Here is a 25917-nt window from a genome sequence, read left to right on the forward strand (position 1 = left end):
ATTTCTGCTAATTAATGAAGTCTCAATCTTCATTTTCAAATTATCTCAGAGATGTTTTCCAAATAAGTTTTTAATTTCTTACTTGGCATGTGTGGTTAGAAGATTCATTCTAAGATAATATCTTCCTTCTGCACTAAAATCCCTGTGGGGACTGTTTGGAGGGTAATATAACCAGAATGCTGTAAAGATTCAGATCCACCCAATCCATGTGCACCTTCTGTAATTTCTCGTCAATCAAAGGCAATTCTCTCTCAGCTTCAGCTGATAATTACCTGGGGCTATTTAAATCCTTGTCACTATCTAAGGTTTTGGTTAAAATAATCAGTCTATCAGGTTTTATCCCAATAGCATACCTGCTGTGGGACAATGGTCTGTACCCTGTCACTTGTATTTTAAATAAACACTGATTGGCCAGTAGCCAGGCAGGAAGTATAGGTGGGGTGACTAGGCAGAAAGTATAGGTGGGGAAACCAATCAGGAATTAGAGGTGGGACAATGAGAATTCTCGGAAGAGGGAAGCTGCAGTCTGTAGTTGTCACCCAGGCACAGAGGAAGCCAGACACAGAGCAAGCAAGATGTGACTGCCTCACTGGAAAAGATACCAAGCCACATGGCTAACACAGACAAGAATTATATTAATAAGTTATAAGAGTTAATAAGAAGCCTGAGCTACTAGGCCAACCAGTTTATTTATTTATTTATTTATTTATTCATATTTATTTATTTATTTATTTATTTATTTATTTATTTTTTTATTGAACAAATAAGTACAGTTTATTAGGTGGAATGCAACATGGAAAGAGCCAGAGAGATGGGTAAGGTATGGTCTGGGAGAATACAAGATGCATTCAGGCCTTCCCAGCCTACTGAATTATCAATGAGCTTATTAATTCAGAAACTAAACCAAATTTAGTGTTAAGTAATGTATAAAGCTCTCATTATGAAAGACTGAACAAACATTGGTGATGCACTCCTGTTGACCTGTCCCTGGAAGCCAGATAGCTGAAATGTTCAGTCCTGCAACCCTGTGTTTGGTCTTTCTGGTAACTCGTATCATCATTACACAATCTTGATTACCCTACTCCCACTCCTATAAATTACAATATTAATAGTTATCTTCCTTTCACTCAAAAAATGTACTAACATTTTTGTAACTCTGTCAGGAACTAAGAAACAAACAATTTGTTTTCTCCATCATACATAGTACCAAACTACTGAAAGGAACCTAATACCTACCTAACAGGGAATATTTACATATTAGAGTACTACTCAGCAGTAAAAAACAATGACATCTTGAATTTTGCATGCAAATGGATGGAAATAGAAAACACTATCCTGAGTGAGGTAAGCCAGACCCAAAAAGATGAACATGGGATGTATTCACTCATAATTGGTTTCTAGCCATAAAGGACACTGAGCCTATGATTGATGATCCTAGAGAAGCTAAATAAGAAGGTGAACCTAAAGAAAAACATATAGTTATCCTCCTGGATATTGTAAGTAGACAAGATTGCTGGGTAAAAACTGGTAACTGGGGGTGGGGTGGGATGGGGGAAAGGGGAGATGGGGAGAGAAAAGTGAGGAGGCCAACCAGTTTATAATTTTTATAATTAATGTAGACCTCTGTGTGATTTCCTTGGGACTTAACAACTGCAGAAACCAGATAGGACAGAAACCTCAGTCAACACACACCATAGATGGGAAATGTCTCATAGAAATCTTTGGAAGTAATTAAGAGTCTGTAATTGATCCTAATTTGCACCTTCTGGGATCTAAGTTTTTGTAAATCCATTTTATAACCTAAATAATTAATATAATCTCCTCTTTGTATTTTTTTCAGGTGCAATTTATAATCCCCAAAAGGCAAAATTTTCTTTACTTTTTCAATCATTGTTTCTAAAGCATTTACATTTGGATCAGATAGTAAAATGTCATTCAAGTAATGGGAAACTATAAATTCAGAAAAATGCTTATGTATCATTGACAATGGCCGACTTACAAAACATTGGCACGGGGTGAGACTATTTAACATTCCTTATGGGAGAAACTTCTATTACTATTTCTTAGCAGGCTAAGAATTATTATAAGTAAACACTATGAATGTAAATTTTTCTTTTTCTTATAAAGATATAGTGAAGAAACAATCTTTTAAATCAATAACTCTAAGAGGCCATCCTTTAGGTAATAGAAAAGGCAAAGGAATTCCAGACTGTAGAGAGCTCATTGGCTGAATCACTTTATTAACAGCTCTTAGATCTGCTACCATTTTCCATATTTCTTTTTAACAACAATTAGAGGAGAATTCCAAAGGCTAGCTGATTCTTTAATATGTTGAGCATCTAGCTGCTCCTATATCAGCTATTCTAAAGCCTGCAGTTTCTCTATTGTTACAGGCCACTGCTATCCCAGAGAGGTTTGTCTGTAAACCATTTTAAAGGTAGTGGTGTTGGTGCATTTGAAATATCAGCAGCTGTTGTGCCCTGTTCTTGTACCACCTGAATGGTCATTGACTGTTCTTTATAAAACCTTCTAATATTTTTTCTCAGAAACATACAGTAATTTATTATTTGTTTCTGAAATGGGGGAATGTTAATCTGAGTATTCCATTGCAGTAACAAATCACATCCCCACAAATTCATTGCTATGTTAGCCACATATGGTTAAATATTCCTCCCTAACTTTCTGTCCCTATACATTTGACCCATCTTGTGCTCTGCCTTACCTGAGATAAAGTTCTGATCCCTAAAACCCAAACATTTATATCCTGAAGATATTTGGATGCCAAGATTCTGATGAAACTATTGTTATATCCACACCTGTATCTACTAGACCTTCAATGATGACATTATGTAGTTATATTTTTAATTTTGGTTTTTGTTCATTAATAGAAGCTTGCCAAAATACTCACTTTATGGCTTTTCCTGAATTTTTGTTGTCTCTTGTATAGTGGTTTTATTATCCAGAACAGTATGGTCTCTTACAATGGGCATTAGGTTCTTTAATTTCTCTGGGAAGGAGTTTCTTCTAAGATGGCAGGAAACTATTGAACTGAATTTGGCATAGGGGCCTGCAAGGGGCCACTTATAGAGTTTCCTGATGGCAAAGGATTACCTTGAATATTCTTCATTGACCTACATTCATTAGTCCAATGCCTGACTTTGCCACACCTTCTGCATAATCCAGAAGTTAGGGGAGTTCTAAATGGATTATTCTTAGAAAAAACATTGTTTCTAGTAATACCATGTCTATAATCCTTGTTTGCCACAATTATAACATGTGACATTTTTATTTTTCCTCAAATATCTGGAAATCACCTCTCATATCCATGCACCATCATACTCCTGACATTCAATATTACTTGTAACTCAAATCCATTCCTATAAAGGTGCTGACCTAGGCTTTAAGAGCCTAATTATCCTTTTGCATAAAGATTGGCATTTTCAAAAGCCAGTGATTTGATTGTTATTTTTCTTGCTTCTGAATTTGGTATCGTTCTGTTTACTGCTGAAGTCCATCTTTGTAAGAAATCTGTAGCCTTCCTTTCAGTCCTGTATAACCTAAAGTTATATTACTCAATTTTCTTTCCTATTTCTCCAATTCTGTCTCAAACATTCAAAGCTGCTGTGTTGCATAAATCCAGTTTGTGGTCATCATATACAGACTGCCTTTTTATAGTAGCATAATCTCCTTCTTCAAGAATTTGATTTGGGGATATTTCCATACATTTAGCTTTACTCTATTATTCAATAATCTTTTCCTCTTCTCTGAACAAGGTACTCTATTGTAATTGTGAACCAGGCTCTAAAACACCTTTAACCAATTCTATCTAGTTTTTAGGGGTAATTCTATTACACACTGACCACGAGTTTAACATTTGGTTCACAAAAGGTGAATTCATGCCTCATGAGACTATTGCTTCCTTAAATCCCCTTAAATCTAACACTGGCACAGGAGTCCAGTTAACTGTAATGGAATTTTTGACATTTGGCAATTACTATAAAGTTATTGGATATCCTAAGGTTGTTTGTTTGAAAACTTTAGACTTTTCCTCACTATTCTTATAATGCAATGCTGAAATTGGTTCTCAATTAAATTCCTCTGTCTGGATTTGGATTTGAATAGCTGTGTAACCTGTTTTACTAGGTTTTTCTAAGGGCTGTATCTTAGCTCTCAGATGAACCAACTTTTTAGTGATAACCAAAAATGATAAAGTTGATAATGTTTAAAACTGACATTACATAAATCTCATCTAAATCAGTTATGCTCTCATTTAATTCCCGTTTCAAATGGTCTAGCATATTATCATACAGACATCCAAATCCTTCCATTGTAATGGTTTTCCCCATTTTTAATGTGGGAAAAAACTCTTTTTACTAATTCATCTTTTTAAGAATTCCCAATTGTCTTACCAAATGTTCTGCTGACATTGATGAAGATGAGAGGCTTATTGCTGTTGCACAGAACAATAAAAGCTTGACTGAATTTCAAGGCAACTAACTAGTTGGGCAGCAGCCTAAGAAAGGGGTTCAGGGAGAGCCCGTAAGGAGAGAAAAAAGAGAAACCTAGCCAGTACAGCAGTGACTCCAGCAATGTGTAGGTCCGACCTATGCTGGTGGCTGTAAAGTCACAAGGAAACAGCTTTTTCATGAATTCATACCCCAAATGTTGGATGCCAGATGTAGCATGAATAATAAAAACTCAGAGACAGACACTGGGGTTCAAAATAATGATCAGAAAAGCAAAGCAGTCAGCCACTGGCTCTTACCTGTACCTCAGACTGAAAATGAATGATCCTGCCTCCATGAATCCTCAGATTGAGACTGAGCACAAGACCTGTCTCCTCCCATCTTATATTCCTCTCTAGTGCTGGGATTAAAGACATGCACCACCACAACCTGGTCTCTATGGCTAACTATTATGATGCCTAGAATTAAAGATGTGTGCCACCACTGCCTGATCTGTATGAATGACTAGTGTGGCTGCTTTGCACTGATCTTTAGAAAAGCTTTATTTATTAAAACACAAAAAATATGCCTCTATAATGAAATAAGTCAAACATGGAATAAAATATGTGATATGATTTCAGATGTTATGTGGAAAACAAAAAAAATTCAACTATACAGAGATAGAGGCTAAAGCAGTAGTTACTGGGAAAAAGACAACTGGGAGGAAATAGGAAATATATATCAGGAGATACATAGTAGAATAGAAGATATTCAAGACTATAAATCTAATATACAATGTGAGTATAGTTAATAGGTTTATAAATATTAGGTTGCTTAATAAGTAATCATTTTATTGTCTACATGTATCTCATAATACCATGTTGCATTAAATTTACACTAAATTAAAAATAAAATTTATTTTACAAAGAAACATTTATTCAAGAAAATATCTACTGAACTTTAGTTAGTAAAAACAGGAACATGTGCTCAGCTTTAGATGTTCTTTGTTCCTACTCTAGCTCCATTAGCAGTATTTTTATAAGGGTAGACAATCCAAAAAAACCTGCAGTTCTGCTGTCAAAGTGAACTAACTTGATTTGGAAAACAGTTCAGAAAAATCCTTGCCCTAGGTTTTGTGCAGGCAAGAAACACAGTAAAAGAATAGCCAGAAATCTAACAACATGAACCAGAGAATGAGGTATTCTAAAGAGTCTTGAAAAGCTCCAATATGCATTTATGTTTGGAACGACACACACTTATGCAAGTCTATATGTACACTAAGGAAAGATGGAAAATTGTAAGGGTGTTCTACTTATCCCTGGAAGAAAATGAAGAATTGTGCAGGCATAAATAAAATATGAGAAAAGGAGAAAATAAAAACCATGGTAGACTTCTAAGTAGCATAAATATTTAATGTGACTCAATTCACACATATATCAATCGGCAAAAGAAAAAACATTGATGGTTTGAGGTTTTTAAGAATGACTTTTGGGATGGCCTATACGCTATTCCAAAGATTCTCAATCTCAGAACTATGATACATATGCTGAAACAGTATGGCTCCTTCAGATTATTCATTTTAACTATATATATAATCTTCACTTAATTAATGTACTAGTTACTTCAGTATTTGTAGTGGAACCTTCATGGTTTTCATATGAAAAACCATACCTTTTCTTTTTCTCACCTAATTACCCTGGGTAAGGTTTCTAGTCTAATGATCAATAGAAGCAGCAACTGTAACCTTTCTATCTTGTTTGTGATCTTAGAAGAAAGATTTCAACTTAAGAGCTCCAAATAGCCAAAGCAATTTTGGATAGAAAGAACAAAAGTAGAGATATCATATTACCTAATTTCAAAAGATGTTACAAAACCATAATAATGAACATGGCATATAACTGTTATAAAAATAGACAAATTGACCCGTGGGACAAAGAGCTGATGTAGGATTCCCCTCTGTATGCTGTGATTATCATTGATTAATAAAGAAACTGCTTTGGACCTATAGCAGGGCAGAGCAGAGGTAGGCAGGGAAAATTAAACTGAATGCTGGGAGAAAGAAGATGGCATCAGAGAGAAGCCATGTAGCACCACCAATACAGATGTTAGAACTTTACCTCTTAAGCCACAGCTTCGTGGCGATACATAGATTAATAGAGATGGGTTAATTTAAGATATGAGTTAGCCAGAAATACGCTTAAGCTATTGGCCAAATAGTATTGCAAATAATATGGTTTCTGTGAGATTACTTTGGTTCTGGGCAGCTTGGAACAAACAAGCAGCCTCCTACAACAGAGAACCATGTGTTCTAAAGTACACATGAAAACCCACCAAGAAAGACCACATTCTTAGACATAAAACAAAGCTCAAAAGGTTAAAGAAATCTAAAAATATATAATGTTTTCTCAGTATAATGGAATTAACTAGAAATAAATAATAGTAAAATATAAAAGTACTGTGCATTTAGAAATTAAGCTATAAGCATTTAAATATACAAATAAACATTCTGAACTAAATCAAAATGAGTATACAGTTTACAAAAATATTAGAAGGTGCTGTGGGAAGATTTACAGCTAGTAACTATCTGCCTACTGGGGCGTGGCCTCATAGACTATTTACCTGGATGCGGAAGTGCATCCTGCCCCTTCTCTCCTCCCTCTGGGCCCCATTTTGCTGGTTCGGTTTGTTTTGGATCTCATCTTTATCCATTGTTCAAGCAGGGAATCCTGATTTGTAAGTTTTACCCCTTAATAAATGCCAGTCTATTTCTTAGTTCTGAGCTAGTGTGGGATTCCTTTTTTTAAGCGTCCAATCTCTCAACCATCAAGAAAGTACTAAAGAAGTGATTAGAAGGAAATATATTGCAATAAATGCATACAGTAGAAGATCTAAAATTAATAGCCTAAGTTATAACATTAAGAAATAAAACAAGAACAAATTAAACTTAATGAATAGTCAAAAATGGATAAGAAATAGATTGAAAATGAGAGATAAGAAAAAAAATCAATGAACCCAAAAATGATTTCCTTGAAAGAAATAAAACTAATAAATCTTTAGCTATGTTAGTCAAGATAAAAGGGAAAAGAAACAAGTTACCAACATCAAGAAAATTAGTTTAAAGTTGATTAGCTACAAAAAGTCAAGAAAAATATTCCATTCATTTAGTTCCTAAAATAAAGTACCTAGGAATAAATTTAGCCAACAAAATAGCATCTCTGTATTCAAAACTATAAAACATTGATGAAAGACTTGAGAATACAGAATAAATATATCATTGGAGCATCTGTAGTCATTGCTGATATAATCAAGTTTAAAAGTTATAATGATTGCCATCTTTATAAGGAGAGGCTTACTTCAAAATAATGTAGAGGACAATGTAATGGAAGCAAGATTGAAGTGATGATTCTATAAGCAAGCAAGCAAAGAAACAAAAAAGCCAAGAATTTCTGGCATCTAAAAGAAAATAGAATAGGTTAACTGAAGATTCTGTCAAAGACCTTTGAAGGGAGTATCTTGCCAATACTATGATTTTCCAAAGACATTGTGAGAAAATATATTCCTATGTTTTATTCGATCTGTTTACTTCTCTAGTTGGCCATGTCAACCTGGAAGAGTGAGCCTAAAAATGAAGTGTTCTGAAGTTTCATGTATATAGCCAACTTTATTCAGAATATGAGACAATTTATACTCTGAGGGTTAAGAAGAATCACCCGAGTAAAGTATACAATTACCAGGACAAGCCACATGTGGCAAAAACATGTTTTTTCATAGAGGCATATGAATAAAAATAGCTGAAACAAACTTACATTTATTCATTACAACTGGTAGGAACAAAAAAGCAAATCCCAAGAACAATTCTGTGCTTTTAAAGAAACCGAGGTCACAAGACTCTTGTTTTCTTGGAGTTTTCTCACAAGCACTCAGAATTTCCCTCATACAACTCCATTCTTGGAGTGTATTCTGACACTATTCAGTTTGAAATCCTTTCAGAAACCTTAGGAATCAATACAATGGGTAAAGCTCGCTCTACACTTTACCTTGTAGTACTTTCTGTGTTTGTAATATTCCTAGTCTATATGCGTTAAACATTTTATCATGGCTATTGAGGCTTTCTTTTTTTTCTTAGATGATACAGGGTATGAAGTTTGGCTGGAGCACTGCAGAGTTATCTCTAACTAAGATGGGATTTTAGTGTGCTATCTGTTTTTACCACAATTAAAAATTAATATGTCCCCACACATCTCTTACCCAAATGATCTTCATGTTGGAGCCAAGTACAATTCACAGACTTGGAAGATGTATGGCGCCAATGGGTGGATAAGGAAAATAAACTTTTAAAGTTGGACAGGTGAAGAGCTTGACCTATGTCTCCTCTCTTCATCAAATTCTGCAGCCTGCTTTGTAGGTGCAACAACTTATGGCACCACATCCTAGAAGACAAGAGAGAGTAACATAATTTTTATTAGGCCATGGGAATAATGATACAATTATAAATATAGCTATACGTATTATAAAACAATAGGTTTAATGATCTCAATAAGACAAACCAGATAATTTGAAAAGCATAGTTATCTTAATTTGTGGTATGGGAAGAGGAAGAAAGCCATGTAACCAAAAAAAGTCTATGTGGTTCTTCAGGTGACTCTATTTAATGACCTGGCAAATATGTAGTAAAGTTAGTAAAAACAAAAAACTAATTTTGAGTTGACTTGTGTATGTGTACATATATATATATGTACACACACATATGTATATTTATATGTACATTCATATGTAGGCTTGATAATATGTACTGAATTTTATGTTTATTTATGGGGTGAAACTAATAACACATAAATACCATAGGTAGAGACTCAAAAGACTTTAGTGATTTCTTGGGAGCGTTCTGAAATAACAGGCTATGAGGTGACTAAAGTTAAATTTTTTGAGCTTTTGTGGATGAGAGCAGAGAGGAGAATGATAAAAGGCCTCTACTGATATGCATATGGATTATATTTGTTTTCTTCACTGTTTCTTGTTTCTCACCTCATGCAGAGAGGTATTATATATGATGGGCTCCATAAATGAGTTATGGATTTTCTATTTTTAAAATGTTAAAAACATAAAAATGAAGGTAGATGAAGGTAGTATGTGATTTGTAAAGCCTAAAATATTTGCCATCTCTTCAAAGTAAAGATCATAACCCATAGTCTAATACTTAGTTTTTATTCAAATATACCCTGCAACATAAAATAAGTCCTTCCAAATCCACTCTTGAGAAGTTGTAAATTCATTCATTACTTATTTTTCCCAATAAATATTAACTCATATTAAATATATACCAGAATTTATCTCTCTTTGCTTGCTTATTCCTGCTACCAAAGCTACAGTTAGTTGTGCCTGTTGCCAGGACTTCCTTAAATCATTTGCCAGAATAAATACTTATTTTCAAAAGTTGTTTTGTCAGATATTTTGTCATACCAATACAACCTGGAAAACAACAAGGACACAACTATAAGGACTGAACTGAGTCTGACAGACTTGCAGACACAGATATTCTCAGGCACAAACTGAGGGATTGGTAGAAAAGCAACGAGGGTCAAGGTTAACATTGGAAAAGTTAAATATGAGCCTCAGACACTGAAAATTATATGTGAAAATGTAATTACTCAGAACAACAGAAAGAAAACTATAGCTGTGGGTGGACAAAGTACAGGTATACCTTTTATAAGCAATGATGAAAACCAGGAAAGCAAGGAATGGTATATTCAATCCTTGGAAGTAAACAATTGCCACTCAAGATTGCAATCTTGAGAAAACATATTTTTGAGTTTAATATAAACAGAAAAGTTTATTATAGATTTATAGGTAGGAGTCAAAAGAGAGAAGGAGGGAGGGAAGAATATAGATAGAGAACAGGGCTCTTGTATAAGAGGAAGGGTCCCAGGAGATAGGATAACATCAAGTTGTTAGTCTGGGGCCTTTTTAAAGGACTAATGGCAGAAACTGGGATGAAGTATGGGGAGGAGTATGAGTTGATTAGTTCAGTTGTCCCAGCAAGGTGTTTATGTGCCTCCTCTCAGTTTCAGTCATGTGTTGTTGCGGGAGCTCCTTTCGCTCCTTCATTCAATAGCTGCTGAGATACCAGCCCATTGGAGCATGGTCTCTCTCTCTTTAAAAAAGCAGCCACTTCCCTTTGCTCTCTCTCTGGCTTCTGGTTCCGCTTCTGGCGACTAGGCTCCCTTCCTGATTGCGCAGAGGGCTGTTGTCTGGGATGGTGATCTGTAAGTTTTTCCCCCTTAAATAAATAACAATCCTATTAATCATAATTCCAAACTGGTGTGGGATTGTTTGTGACTTACGCCTTCAATGGAGTCACATAGAGGCTTTATGCAAAATCACTCACTTAGGGGATAATAAAGAAAAAGAACTGTTTAACTCTGGCACTGCTCCAGCAAAGGAATGTATGGAACTTCTGCTTTGAGGTCCTAACCCTACCAGACCAGTTTCTGTCTCCTGTTCTCATCATTCTCCTCATCTAAAGAAGTAACGCTGAAATCATTTAGGAGTCAGACCAGGGATCAGAGCCCACAAATACTCTTTGGCAATTCTGGCCTCTGGCAGTACAGAACCAAGGACATTTTAAATTTGTGGCCAAGGGCATGAATCGAGGCCCCAATATGTAAATAGTATGTCCTGTTTTTTTTTTTTTTATTATTATCTCCTGTCCTCATCTTTCCCTCCTCTGAAGAGGCAACATTAGCTTTCATTAGGGAACTGGGATCATGATCTACATAGCCTTTTAAAGTTGAGTAGGGTTGTCAGGTGCAGCAGTTGGGGTACTACTGCAGTGCTTCTTTCTAAGGGACCTTGAATGTTCATCAGTGGTTTTATCTGAATAATTGTTATATGTAAGGTGGAAAGGAACTCCTTGGCTGGCGCCTATAAAGTAATATAAGAAAGTAAAGGCAAGAGTTAGCATTCCTGTGAAGTTGAAGCCTGGATTGCCTTGGAGATCCTAAAGTGTTGGAAATGCCAGAGCTGTGAGATACCTGCCTAGGAAAGCTGTTAATAGAAAGTAGAACCAGTTGAAAAGAGAGAAGTGTGTTGCAATCAACAAAGCTGAAAGAAGCTGGAGATCTGAAGAGCAACTTGACATCAGACATGGAGATGTAGAGTTTGGAGTCTACCCAGCTGGGTTTTGGTCCTGCTTTGGTTCAATATTTTCTCATTATGTTTCCCTCCATCCCTTTTGGAACAGTAATGAATATCCTGTGCCATTATATGTTGAAATAGATAATCTGCTTTTTTGTTTTGATTGTACAGGGGTTAAAGTTAAAAGATTGCATGAATCTCAGAAGAGACTTTGAACTTTTAAACAAGTTTGAGACTGTTATAGGCTATGAGGGCTTTTAGAGGTTGGACTAAATGCATTATGTTATGACTACAGGTGTATGGAGGCCAGGTGGTGGTTTCAATAAAAATGGCCCCTTTAGGCCCACTGGGAAAGGCATTATTAGAAGGTGTGGCCTTGTTGGAGTAGGTGTGGCCTTGTCGAAAGAAGTGTGTCATATGGAGAGGGATTTGAGGTTTCAAAAGCTCAAGCCATGCCTAGTCCTGGGAGGTCCTGCTGCTCAGAGGTTGCAGTCTATCATGGACTGGCAGCTCTCTCAAAGCTGGGCAACATGGATAACTTCCTCTCCCTGGTGGAAGGCACCCTGTTTTCTGGTAGACCTTATTTGGAAACTGTCTCTAGAACTGGATGCCTGACTTATCTCTAATATGACCCTGGAAGCAGTTCTCTGCAAAAACTCTTCCCCCTGATGCCCACATGGTAATTAGATATTGTGCTAGGAACATTACAATAGGACCACACTTCCACATATGATAACTAAGACTTGTAACTAGGAACTTTATGATAGGAGCATATTGTTTAATGCAAATTAGGTGATTTCCAAACTACTGTTCCCAATCCTATATATTCCCTATATTCTGGAGTAAAGTTGAGCAGAGTCACTGAAGTAGTCTCCTGGACAGCTGTCTTCCTCATGTTCACAGGCTGTTCAAGGCTTTCTATCATTGCTTCTTCCCCTTGTCCTTGTTGACTAGTAGCTAACAGGCTGTGAAAATAAAGGGGAGCCACAGACTAGTAGTTCCTTGTCTCTTCCTTCTGCCTGCTGATCCATATGTAGAATTCTCAGCTACATTTCCATGACCAAGTCTGCCTACATACTACCATGCTTCTTGTCATGATGATAATAGACTAAAACTCCGATGAAATGTTTTCCTTTATAAGACAAAATAAGGTTATATTAGCAATCCAAATCTTAGGCAGAGAACCACAAGAGGCCCAAACAAAGGACATTTTCACATGTCAGAATTAAAGTTCATTAGCATCTCTTGATGGGCTTACAATGTCTATTCACTGGACTTTTCTCAAGGGTTTTTCGTTGGTCTCCAATGCTGGACTCCAGAGTGATGAACTCAGAATCTGAGCCAAGGTCATAATGTTCTATATATGAGCAGCATCTTCTTTATTAAGAAGAAAATCCTTAATGAGAAAAATATTGTCTAAACAGCATCTCATACAGATTTGTGATTTCATGGGCTGCTAAGAAAAGAGCCATTTTAATCTTTGGTTATAATTTCCTGTTTGGGTATATAAAACCATGGAGAAAGCCAAAATTAAGCATTTTTTTCTTTTTGACTATTAAGTCCAGTTGAGAATATTACCCTTAGGAGTCATTTTATCTTGAGATAAGCCTCTAAAACAAAAAATAAAATCAGTTGCTCCATCTGTTGAGAATGGACCAAAGGCCTCACTTGACCATGGAAGCATGGAAGTATGTGTCCCTCTGTGTTGATTCTCCTCACAATCATACTTTTAATATAGAGAAATATAGATATCTCTAGACAAAAACAACCTAAAACAATTTATGACCAGCAAGATGACAGTAGTGTATAATGAATTCTTAAGAGTGTCTCAATCACAAGGGCATAAAACAATAAATTTTGTAACAGGAGTAGATGAATAACTAGGTAAGAATACATTATATCCATTATAATAAGAGTTTTCATTGTTGTGAAGAGACACAATGATCATGACAACTCTTATAAAGAAAACATTTAATTGGGATGACTCACAGTTTCAGAGGTTTAGTCAACTATTATCATGATAGGGAGCATGGCAGTGTGCAGACAGATGTGGTCCTGGAGTAGACAGCAGGAGTCAACTAAAACACTGGGCTGTATCCTGAGCATAGGAAGCCTTAATGCCTGCTCCCATAGTGACACACTTCCTCCAACAAGGCCATACCCACTCCAACAAAGTCACACCTCCTAATAGTGCCATTCTCTATGAGATTATGAGAGCCAATTCCATTCATACTACCACAGTGTCCAACACAGTACTGTGGCAAGTGTTTCTCTGTGCTGTCAGTTCCCAAATAACAACACAGAGACTTATTAAATATGAAAGCTCAGCCTATATAGGTTAGGCTTCTCCAACTAGCTCTTATAAACTGAATTAACCCATTTGTATTAATCTACATTTGGACTCATGACTTTTTACCATTCTTCCATCTTGCAATTCCTGTTTCCTCTTATATCCTCTGGTGTTTCTCCTGTACCTAGATTCATCTCCTTTTCTTCTCTCTTTTTGCCTGGAAGCTCTAACTAACCTCTTCCTTCCTGGCTATTGGTAATTCAACTCTTTATTAAACCAATCAGAAGGTATGTTGGAAAAACGACACCTTTACAGTGTATGAAAAGATTATTTGACCACACAGTAATCAGCAAACCTTTAGAACTAATATGGGAGAAAGAAAATAACAAATAATAATTCAACCAACCAGAAAAATCAATCCCCCAAACACAGAAATTCTCAAAACTCAAAAATGACAATGTAGAGACACAGACTGCAACTGAACAGAGTGGACCAAGAGGTGAGTGACCGGCCAACCAGCTGGAGAGCTCAATCTCTAGGCCCTAGGCCCCGGGGCAAAATCCTAAGTCTTGCCCTGCCCTGCACTGGCACACTAGCCAGCCAATGGACAAACCTCCTTCAGGCATGCTGCTCCAAAACCCCATACAGGACCCTTTAATCTACAAGTCCCACTCTGCCTCCAAACCTACCCATTTCCTACAACCTCAGTGATTCTCCAAGAGACAGACTGTGACTGTACAGAGCAGACTAAGAGGTAAGTGACCAGCCCCTCAGCTGGACAACACAGTCTCTAGCTCCTAGGCCCTAGGGCAAAGCCATGGCCCACTCCCCCACCTACATCAGTTGTAATAGCTGGCCAGTGGGCAAGCCTCCTACAGGAAGGCTGCTCCAACAGCCTCCATAAGAGCTTGTAAGGGGTTGGAAAATATTTTCCAATCAAATGGATCTAAGAAACAAGCACGTGTAGCTATTCTAATATCTAACAAAACAGACTTCAAAATTATTCAAAAGAGATGGAGTAGGACACTTCATAATCATCACAGGAAAAATCCATCAAAGTGAAATCTCGATTATGAACATCTATGCCCCAAATACAAGGGTAGCCACACATGTAAAAGAAACATTACTAAAGCCTAAATCACACATCAAACCCCACACACTAATAGTAGAAGACTTCAACACTCCACTCTCACCAATGGACAGGTCAGCCAGCCAGAAACTTAACTGAGAAATAAGAGAACTAACAAATGTCATGAATCAAATGGACTTAATAGGTCGCTATAGAACATTTTATCAAAACACAAAAGAATAGACCTTCTTCTCAGCATCTTATGGAACCTTCTCTAAAACTGATCACATATTCTATAACAAAGCAAACCTCAACAGATGAAAAAAAATTGAAATAACTCCTTGTATCCTTCTTGGATCACCATGACTTCAAGTTAGAATTCAACAACAACAACACTAATTGCAGAAAGCCTAAAAACTCATGGAAACTGAACAATGCCCTACTGAATCACTTATGGGTCAAGGAAGAAATAAAGAAAGAAATTAAAGACTTCCTAGAATTCAATACAAATAAAGGCACAACATACCTAACCTACAGAACTACAGGGCACTCTGAAAGCAGTGCTGTAGATAGAAATTTCTGTCCTGCAGCTGTTCAGTCCCAAAGAAACAGAGGCATATATTAATTGTAAACTATTTGGACTACTAGCTTAGATTGATTATTAACTGGATCTTACAATTTAAATTAACCCATAATTCTTATCTATGTTTAGCCACATGACTTGGTACCTTTTCTTAGTAAGGTATTCTCATCTTACTTCCTTTGTATTTGGCTGGTGACTATATCTCTGCCTTTTCTTTTCCCAGAATTTTCTTAGCCTGGTCACCCTGCCTATACTTCCTGCCTGGCTACTGACCAATCAGTGTTTATTAATATGAATGACAAATCTCTACAGTGTACAAGAGTATTATCCCACAGCACAGTGCTAAGAGAAAATTTCAGAGCACTAAATGCCTACATAAATAAGGTGAAGAAATCTCACATTAGTGACTTAACAGCACACCTGAAAGCTCTAGAACAAAAAGAAGAAGACTCACCTAGGAGGAGTAAATGACAGAAAATAATCAAGTTGAGGGCTGAAATCAATAAAATAGAAACAAACAATAATCAAAGAATCAATGAAACATGTAGCTGGTTCATCAAAAAAAATCAACAAGATAGACAAACCCTTACCAAACTAACTGAAAGGCAGAGAAACTATCAAAATTAATAAATTCAGAAATGAAAAGGAGGACATAACAATAGACAATGAGGAAATCCAGAAAATCATTAGGTCATACTTAAAAAATCTGTACTCCACAAAATTAGAAAATCTAAAAGAAATGGACAATTTTCTGTATAGGTACCACATACCAAAATTAAACCACTACCAGATGAACAACTTAAATAGACCTACAACTCAAAAGGTGATAAAAGCAATCATCAAAAGTCTCCAAACCATAAAAGGTCCAGGGACAGATTGTTTTAGTACAGAATTCTATTAGACTTCAATGAAAGGTTAATACCTATACTCCTCAAATTGTTCCACAAAGCAGAAATGGAAGAAACATTGCTGCTGTGGGATAATGCACTTGAACACTGTAAAGATTTGCCACTCATCTTGGTTTAATAAAATGTTGATTGTCCAGTAGCCAGGCAGGAAGTATAGGGTGGGACAACAAGACTAGGAAAATTCTGGGAAGAGGAAAGGCAGAGACACAGTCACCAGACAGATGCAGAAGAAGCAGGATGAAAATGCCTTACTCATATAAGGCAACAAGCCATATGGCTAAATACAGACAAAAAATTATGGGTTAATTTAAATTGTAAGAGTAGTTAGTAATAAGCCTGAGCTAATAGGCCAAACACTTTAAAATTAATATAAGCCTCTGTGTGTTTCTTTGTGATTGAATGATTGTGGAACTGATGGGGGGAGCAGAAACTTCTGTCTACACATTGCCAAACTCTTTTTATGACGCTACAGTTACCCTGATACCCAAACCAAACAAAGACATTACTAAGAAAGAGATTACAGACCAATCTCCCTTGTGAACATTGATGTAAAATTATTCAATAAAATAATGGCAAATTGAATCCAAGAACACATCAAAAGATTATCTACTATAATCAAGTTCATTTCATTCCAGAGATTCACGGATGGTTCAACATATAAAAATCTGTCAATGTAATTAACATATAAATAAATTGAAAGAGAAAACCATATGATCATATCATTAGATATTTAAAAAGCATTCAGCAAAATCTAACACCCCACTCAGGATAGTGTTTTCTATTTCCATCCATTTGCATGCAAAATTCGAGAAGTCATTGTTTTTTACTGCAGCGTAGTACTCTAATGTGTATATATTCCACATTTTCTTCATCCATTCTTCCATTGAAGGACATCTAGGTTGTTTCCAGGTTCTGGCTATTAGAAATAATACTGGTATGAACATAGTTGAACAAATGCTTTTGTCATATGATAGGGCATCTCTTGGGTATATTCCCAAGAGTGGTATTGCTGGGTCCAGGGGTAGGTTGATCCGGAGTTTCCTGAGAAATCGCCACACTGATTTCCAAAGTGGTTGCACAAGTTTTCATTCCCACCAGCAATGGATGAGGGTACCCCTTCCTCCACAACCTCTCCATCAAAGGCTATCATTGGTGTTTTTGATTTTAGCCATTCTGACAGGTGTAAGATGACACCTCAAAGTTGTTTTGATTTGCATTTCCCTGATCGCTAAGGAGGTTGAACATGACCTTAAGTGTCTTTTGGCCATTTGAACTTCTTCTGTTGAGAATTCTCTGTTCAGTTCCATGCCCCATTTTTTAATTGGGTTAATTAGCATTTTAAAGTCTAGTTTCTTGAGTTCTTTATATATTTTGGAGATCAGACCTTTGTCTGTTGCGGGGTTGGTGAAGATCTTCTCCCAGTCAGTAGGTTGCCTACGCAGACCCAAAAAGATGAACATGGGATGTACTCACTCATAATTGGTTTCTAGCCATAAATAAAGGTCACGGAGTCTATAATTGGTGATCCTAAAGAAGCTAAATAAGAAGGTGAACCCAAAGAAAAACATATAGTTATCCTCCTGGCTATGGGAAGTAGACAGGGTTGCCGGGGAAAAAGTTGGGATCATGGGGGTGAGGTGGGATGGGGGTGAGAGGAGATGGGGAGAGAAAAGTGAGAAGGGAAGGATGGGGGGAACTTGGGAAAACAGGATGATTGGGATAAAGGAAGGTTGAATGGGGGAGCAGGGAAGCACAGATCTTAGTTAAGGGAGACACCTTAGGGTTGGCAAGAGACTTGAACCTAGAGTGGTGCCCAGGAGCCCAGGGCGATGTCCCCAGTTGGTTCCTTGGGCAGCTGAGGATAGGGAACCTGAGGTGACCCTATCCTATAGCAATACTGACGAATATCTTGCATATCATCATAGAACCTTCATCTGGTGATGGATAGAGATAGAGACAGAGACCCACACTGGAGCAACGAACTGAGCTCCCAAGGTCCCAATGAGGAGCAGAAAGAGGGAGAACATGAGCAAGGAAGTCAGGACCACGAGGGGTGCACCCACCCAGTGAGACAGTGGGGCTGATCTATTGGGAGCTCACCAAGGCCAGCTGGACTGTGACTGAAAAAGCATGGGACAAAACCGGACTCTCTGAACATGGCGAACAATGAGGGCTGATGAGAAGCCAAGGACAATGGCATGAGGTTTTGATCCTACTTCATGTTCTGGCTTTGTGGGAGCCTAGCCAGTTTGGATGTTCACCTTCCTAGACATGGACGGAGGGGGGAGGACCTTGTACTTTCCACAGGGCAGGGAACCCTGACTGCTCTTTGGACTGGAGAGGGAGTGGGAGGGGAGTGGGGTAGGGGGAGAGGGGTGAGAGGAGGGGGTGGGAGGTGGGAGGCTGGGAGGAGTCCGAAACTTTTTTTTCTTTTTCTCAGTGAAAGATTAAAAAAAAAGAAATCAAAAAAATCTGATACGCATTTATGATAAAGGTCTTGGAGAGATCAGGGATACAAGGAACATATCTAAGCATAATAAAAACAATAAAGTGCAAGCCAACAGATAATATCAAATTAAATGGAGAGAAAATTAAAACAATTCCACTAAAGTCAGAACAAGACAAGGTAGACCATTCTCTCGGTATCGATTCTATATAGTACTCAAAGTTCTAGCTAGGGAATAAGACAACAAAAGTAGATGCAGGAGATACAAATTGGAAAGGAAGAAATCAAACCTTCACTATTTGAAGATGATATAATAGTATATATAAGTGACCCCAAAATTTTGTTCAGGGAACTCCTACAGCTGAAAAACACCTTCAGTAATGTGGTAGGATACAAGATCAACTCAAAAGCATCAGTAGCCCTCCTATATACAAATGATAAAATGGCTAAGAAAGAAATCAGAGAAACATCACCCTTTACAATGACCACAAATAACATAAAATCTCTTGGGGTAATGTTAACAAAAAAAGGGGGGGAAGGACCTGTATGAAAAGAACTTTAAGTCTTTGAAGAATAGAAATTGAAGAAGATATCAGACCTTGCTCTTGGATGGATATTATCAACATAGTAAAAATGGCAATCTTACCAAAAGCAATTTACAGATTCAATTCAATCTCCATCAAAAGCCCAACACAATTCTTCATAGATCTTGAAAGAAAAATTCTCAACTTCATATAAAAAAACAAAAAAACCCAAAATAGACAAAACAATCCTGTATGATAAAGGCACTTTTGGAGGTATCATCATCCCTGACATCAATTTTTATGATAGAGCTAAAGTAACGAAAACAGCTTGGTACTGGCAGAAAAACAGACAGATGAGCCAATGAAATAAAATAGAAGATCCTGATATTAATCCACACACCTATAAACACCTGATTTTTGACAAAGAAGCTAAAATTATACAATGGAAAAAAGAAAACATCTTTAACAAATGGTGCTAGCATAACTGGATGTTGACATGTACAAGAATGAAATAGACCCATATTTATACACATGCATAAAACTCAAGTCCAAATGGATCAAAGACCTCAACATAAATCTAACCACACTGAATCTCACAGAAGAAAAAGTTGGATGTAGTCTTGAACACATTGGCACAGGAGACCACTTCCTAAATATAATACCAGTAGCACAGACACTAAGAGAAACAATTAATGAATGGGACCTCCTGAAACTGAGAAGCTTCTGTAAAGCAAAGGACACAGTCAATAAGACAAAATGGCAGCCTGCAGAATGAGAAAAGATCTTCACCAACCCCACATCTGACAGAGGGCTGATATCCTAACTATACAAAGAACTCAAAAAACGAGACATAAAATACAAAATAATCCCATTAAAAAGTGGGGTACAGATCTAAACAGAATTCTTAACACAAGAATCTCAAATGGATGAAAGATGTTTTAAGAACTGTTCAACATCCTTAGCCATCGGGGAAATGCAAATTAAAATGACTCTAAGATACCATCTTACACCAGTCAGAATGGCTAAAATAAAAAACACTGATGATAGCTTATACTGGAGAGGATGTGGAGAAAGGGAACACTCCTCCACTGCTGGTGGGGGTACAAACTTATACAGCCACTTTGAAAATCAGTATAGCAGTTTCTCAGAAAATTGAGAATCAATCTACCTCAAGACCCAGACATACCACTAGCACCACATTGCAGCCTCTGCCTACATACCACTCTTTTGCATATACCCAAAGGATGCACACTCATACCACAAGAACATTTGCTCAAGTATGTTCATAGCAGCATTATTCACAATAGCCAGAACCTAAAAACAACCTGGATTCCCCTCAACCAAAGAATGGATAAAGAAAATGTGGTACATTTACACAATGGAGTACTGCTCATTGGTAAAAACAATGACATTTTGATATTTTCACACAAATAAATGGAACTAGCAAAACTATCCTGAGTGAGGTAACCTAGACCCAGAAAGATAAACATGGTATGTACTCACTCATAAGTGGATATTAGATATAAACAAAGGATAACCATCTTATAGTCCACAATTCCAGAGAAGCTAGGTAATAAGGAGAATACCAAGACTGTAGACTAAAGTTTCTGTACCGTCCAGTTCCATAGCCATTCAGTCCCAAAGAAACACACAGAGGCTTATATTAATTTTAAACCCTTTGGCCTATTAGCTCAGGCTTATTATTAACTAGCTCTTATAACTTAAATTAAGCCATAATTCTTATGAGTGTTTAGCCATGTGGCATGGTACCATTTATCAGTGAGGCATTCTCATCTTACTTCCTCTGTATCTGGCTGATGACTGCATCTCTGCTTTTCCTCTTTCCATAATTCTCCTAGTCTGGTTACCCCTCCCTATGTTCCCTACCTGGCTACTGGCCACTCAGCATTTTCTTAAACCAATACTAGTGACAAATCTTTACAGTGTACAAGAGCATTATCCCACAGTAAGCTACATACATGGATCCCCCTAGGAAGGGGAAATAGAAAAAGTCTCTTGAGAAAATTAAGAGCATGGAGGGGGGAAAAGAGGTCATAAGAGAAGGGAGAGGGGAGAAGGGAAGAGAGGAGGAGAAGATGAGGGAATGGGATGACCAAGATGGGTGAAGGACAGAGAGGAAGAGCTATGAAATGGATATCTTGATTGAGGGAGCCATTGGGGGGTTAGTGAGAAACCTGACACTAAGAAAATTCCCAGGAATCCACAAGGACGACTCAGGTAAGACCTGAAGCAATAGTGGAGAGGGTACCTGAACTGGTCTTCCCCTGTAATCAGATTGATGACTATTTTCATTGTCATCATAGAATTTCCATCCAGTAACTGATGGAAACAGATGAAGAGATACACAGCCAAGCACTGGGTGGAGCTCACAGAGTCCAATCGAAGAGAGGGAGGAGACATGACATAAGCAAATGGGTCAAGACCATGATGTGGCTACCCACAGAAACACCTGACCTGAGCTAGTGTGAGCTCACTAACTCTGGGGGATCCTGTATAAGACCAAAGTAGGCCCTCTGAATGTGGGTGACAATTGTGAGGCTTGGACACCAGGACTTATCCCTACTGTTTGAACTGGCTTTTTGAAGCTCATTCTCTTTGGAGGAATACCTTGTTCAGCCTAGATATGGATGGGGTGGGGCTTGGTCCTGCCTCAAAGTGATATGCCAGACTTTGCTGACTATCTATGGGAAGAAGCCTACACTTTCTGAGGACTGGATGGGAGGGGGGGAGGTGGGGGAAATGGAAATAGGAGAGGGAATGTGAACTGGGATTTGTATGTAAAATGAGAAACTATTATTTTATAATAAAAAGAAATAAAAAACAATGTAAATGACTTCAACTCTTCAATTAAAAGACATAGACTATCTGACTGAATTAAAAAACAGGATCCATCTACATATTGTCTCTGAAAATATGCCTCACTCGAAAAGATACAGAATGAGAATGAAAAGATAGAAATCAGTCTTTAAGTAAATATAAACTGAAAGTAAGCTATTTATTGTTGCCATTATAATATCAGAAAAAGTAGGGTTCAAACCAAAATTAGTCAGAAGAGATAAAGAAGCCATATTAATAAAGAAAACAATCAAGAATATATAACAATTACAAATATATGGACTAAATGTTGGAATTCTCAATTTCATAAAATATTAATAAATATAAAATCTCAGGGAGTTACTGGTGCAATAATAGTAATTTTCCTACCCAATCCTCATCTATAAATATGTCATGTAAAAGAAAAGTCAATATAGTTCAAATGAGCCTAACACAAGTATATTCCAGTAAAAAAAAAAACAGAATATACATTCTTCTAGTAGAACATGGAATATTCTACTGAATGTTCTATGAAAATTTAAAAGAAATTCCTTAATTCAAATGAAAATAAAAGCACAATTTAACAGAACCTTGTGAATACAACAAAAGCATTTCTGATCGGAAGGTTTATATTATGAATGTTTTCTTGAAAAATCAGAGAATCTCAAAAAATAATGATGCATCTCAAGGTTTCAGAAAAACATGAACAAGTCATACTCAAAAGCAGTAGATGTAGGGGACTAGAAAAAGATGCTCAGCAGTTAAGAGTACTTGCTTCTCTCGCAGAGGACCCTGGTTTGGTTCTTAAATCCCACATTAGGGCCTAATAAACTGTGACTCTTGTTTCATAAGACCTTAGTCAAGCTATGGTGGTTTGAGTGATAAATGTCTCTCATTGGCTCAGATGTGTGAGCACTTGGCCCTTCACTAATGGTTTTATTTAGGTAGGTTTAGGTGGTAGAGCTGTATTGGAGGATATAGTCACTGGTAGAGGGCTTTGAGAGTTTATAGTCTCATCTCACTTCCAGTTCACTTTCTGTTTCATGTTTGCAATTAAAGTGATCTCTCAACTTCCTGCTCCTTCTACCTTGCTTGCTGCTTACTGCCACACCTCTCTGTTGACTTGATATATTCTTATCTCTCTGAAACTGTAAGCCAAAATAATCTCTACCATAAATTGCTTTTGCTCATGGTGCTTTACCATAGTAACAGAAAAGTAACTATTAAAGAAGTTGGCACCAGGAACTTGGGGGTTGTGATAGATCTGATCATGTGGCTTTTAAGGCCTGAAAAGTTTTGTGAAAGGAAAATGAAGGAGTTTGGAGCTTTTGTCTTGAAAATCTATGGAGTGATTAGAGCTTAATGGGCTGTTATGGGAACTTGGAAGATAATGCTGAGAAAAATGCAGATGATAGTGGCCTGGCTTACGAGTTTCACAGAGAAGTTTAAGAGTCCCTTAAAGACTTCTTGGGGGTGTTTATGTGATATATTTGAATTGACAGTTGTGAAAGTGAAACCTTTGCTTTACTGTGACAATGGATACTGATCATCTGGAGCAGAAAAAAAATCAGATGTGATTAATAACAGATCAGTATCACAGAGGCAAAATCTTCTGGAAAGGTGTTTTTTTAGGGTCTGTACACCGAAGCTGTAGTCCAGTGGGGTGGAGTGGGGAAGGAGGGGCAAGGAAGTATATCAAAATGGCAGAACTTGGCAAATATTGTGTAAGGTTCCCAAGTGGTACTGATTTTGGTGGCATGAAAGCTTCACAAATGAAGGGGTCATGGAAAACAGCTGAGTCTTGGCACTTTAAGCATGGAAGCATAAGAATGTGAGCCTATTTCCATCTTATCTGAAGGTCAGACTGTTTTAGCTTGTTATAAGTTGTTGACAACAAGTGTGACTACACATCCTGACCTAGGGTGTGGTTACTTGGTTTTTTGACATTAAGATGGCCCATACAGGTAGATCCATTCTACCATGACCAATGGTCAGGATATTCAAGCATACTTTTGCTCCTTCTTTTGAAATAGAAGGTTTAAACATTGAGTGGCTGTCTTCAGGATACTTGTTCTAGGGTGGGTTCACTACCTAAACAACAGAATGCTTTTTGTTTATAAATATTTGTTTACATTTAAAGGGGATATGCTACAGATTTGCATTGGTATGGATCCTGGTTTAGTGATACAAATTTAAGGTCCATTTTGTTATATGTACATGTATGTTTCTGCTCTTGATTAAGGTATTGTGATTGTGTAGTTCATTTAAAAATGTAATGTATAATTAAGAAATATAGATTAATAGATAGTCATTTATAATAGTCAAGCTTGTAGTCATGTTAGTTAGGTTTTCTAGATATATAGAGATATATTTCAGTTAGGTATTCTTCAAATCTTCCAGAGACTTTCAGAATATGACATTTCAAAAAAACTTAGGACTTTTCATGACAATGAGACATATCTGTTCCTGGCCGCACCAATTACTTCAAGAGGAAGATGGGCATTAAAGAGGCTCCTTATAGAGTTTGACCATTTGCAAAAAGTGCTCTTGCCTGGACTGCTTGATAAACTGGACATGCAGGACCCACAGAGAGATGACTGCTGAACTTGCCTAAAGGTGAGATGATCCTTCAGGGTTCCTGCTTCATGAAAGAGTCTGCCAGACACATTCAGGACAAACAAAAAAGTGACTGACAAACTGCCAATATAGGCAAAACTGTCTTTGAAATTTACTGCTTCATAAAAAAGTCTGCTGGATACTATGGGCCTGTAGGCTGAAGATGGATGCCACAATGTTACAAAAGAACTTTGGGTGACTGTCCAGGCAGTGAGATGTCTGTCAATTCTAGAGTTTTGGAAGTTGCTTACAATGTACTTCCTGTTAACTTAGGTAATATTATATCCTTCTAGAGTCTTTGATGGAGTTAATACATATAGTTTTCCTTAGTTATAATAAAAGATAAAGTAGATACAAATGTTATAACTGTAGTTCTTGCTTGATACCTGTTTTTTTTTTCTTTTTGGTTTTTCGAGACAGGGTTTCTCTGTGGTTTTGGAGCCTGTCCTGGAACTAGCTCTTGTAGACCAGGCTGGTCTCGAACTCACAGAGATCCGCCTGCCTCTGCCTCCCGAGTGCTGGGATTAAAGGCGTGCGCCACCACCGCCCGGCACCTGTTTTGTTATATGTAATTTTACTATGTTAAAGTTAAAGCCTTCCTTTTTGTTTAAACAGAAAAGGGGAAAAGGTGTGGGAGGTCCTTCTGTCTATGTGTTACTTTTATTGGTTAATGAATAAAGAAACTGTCTTGGCCTATAGTATTGGAGGAGGAAGGCAAAGTTAGAGAGAAGCAATGGAGCTGCCAGAGACAGATGCTGGGAACTTTAGCTGGTAAGCCACTGTCATGTGGCAATGCATGGATTATTAGAAATGAGTTAAATTAATATGTAAGAGTTAGCCAATAAGAAGCTAGAGACAATGGGCTAAGCAGTGATTTAGTTAATACAGTTTCTGTGTGATTATTTTGGGGCTAAGCAGCTAGGAACTAACTAGCAGCCCTCCTCCAACAAATGGCTTGATGGCTCCAAGTACTGAAGTTATTAGCTGTTCAAGTTGTCCTTTGTATCATGTTAAAGCAGTCTTTTGTCTTCTTCCCTGATGGAGGAAGGTCATTGGTTAAGTAATAA

General features: G+C 37.2%; 1 protein-coding gene across 3 annotated transcripts in view; it reads right to left on the reverse strand.

Moving 5' to 3' along the window:
- Positions 1-25917, reverse strand: part of Tmlhe (trimethyllysine hydroxylase, epsilon) — a 99363-nt gene that overhangs the window by 40887 nt on the left and 32559 nt on the right. For all 3 annotated transcript variants that reach the window (XM_041636649.1, XM_041636647.1, XM_041636648.1), the window contains one exon: positions 8694-8875. In XM_041636649.1, the coding sequence (XP_041492583.1) occupies positions 8694-8874 (181 nt within the window). In that variant the 5' untranslated portion in view covers position 8875. The remainder of the gene's footprint in view (positions 1-8693; positions 8876-25917) is intronic.

This window comes from Microtus oregoni, unplaced genomic scaffold, assembly GCF_018167655.1.
Source record: "Microtus oregoni isolate MIOR12 unplaced genomic scaffold, Mior012 000050F_000, whole genome shotgun sequence".
In the NCBI taxonomy this organism is placed as follows: Eukaryota; Metazoa; Chordata; class Mammalia; order Rodentia; family Cricetidae; genus Microtus; species Microtus oregoni.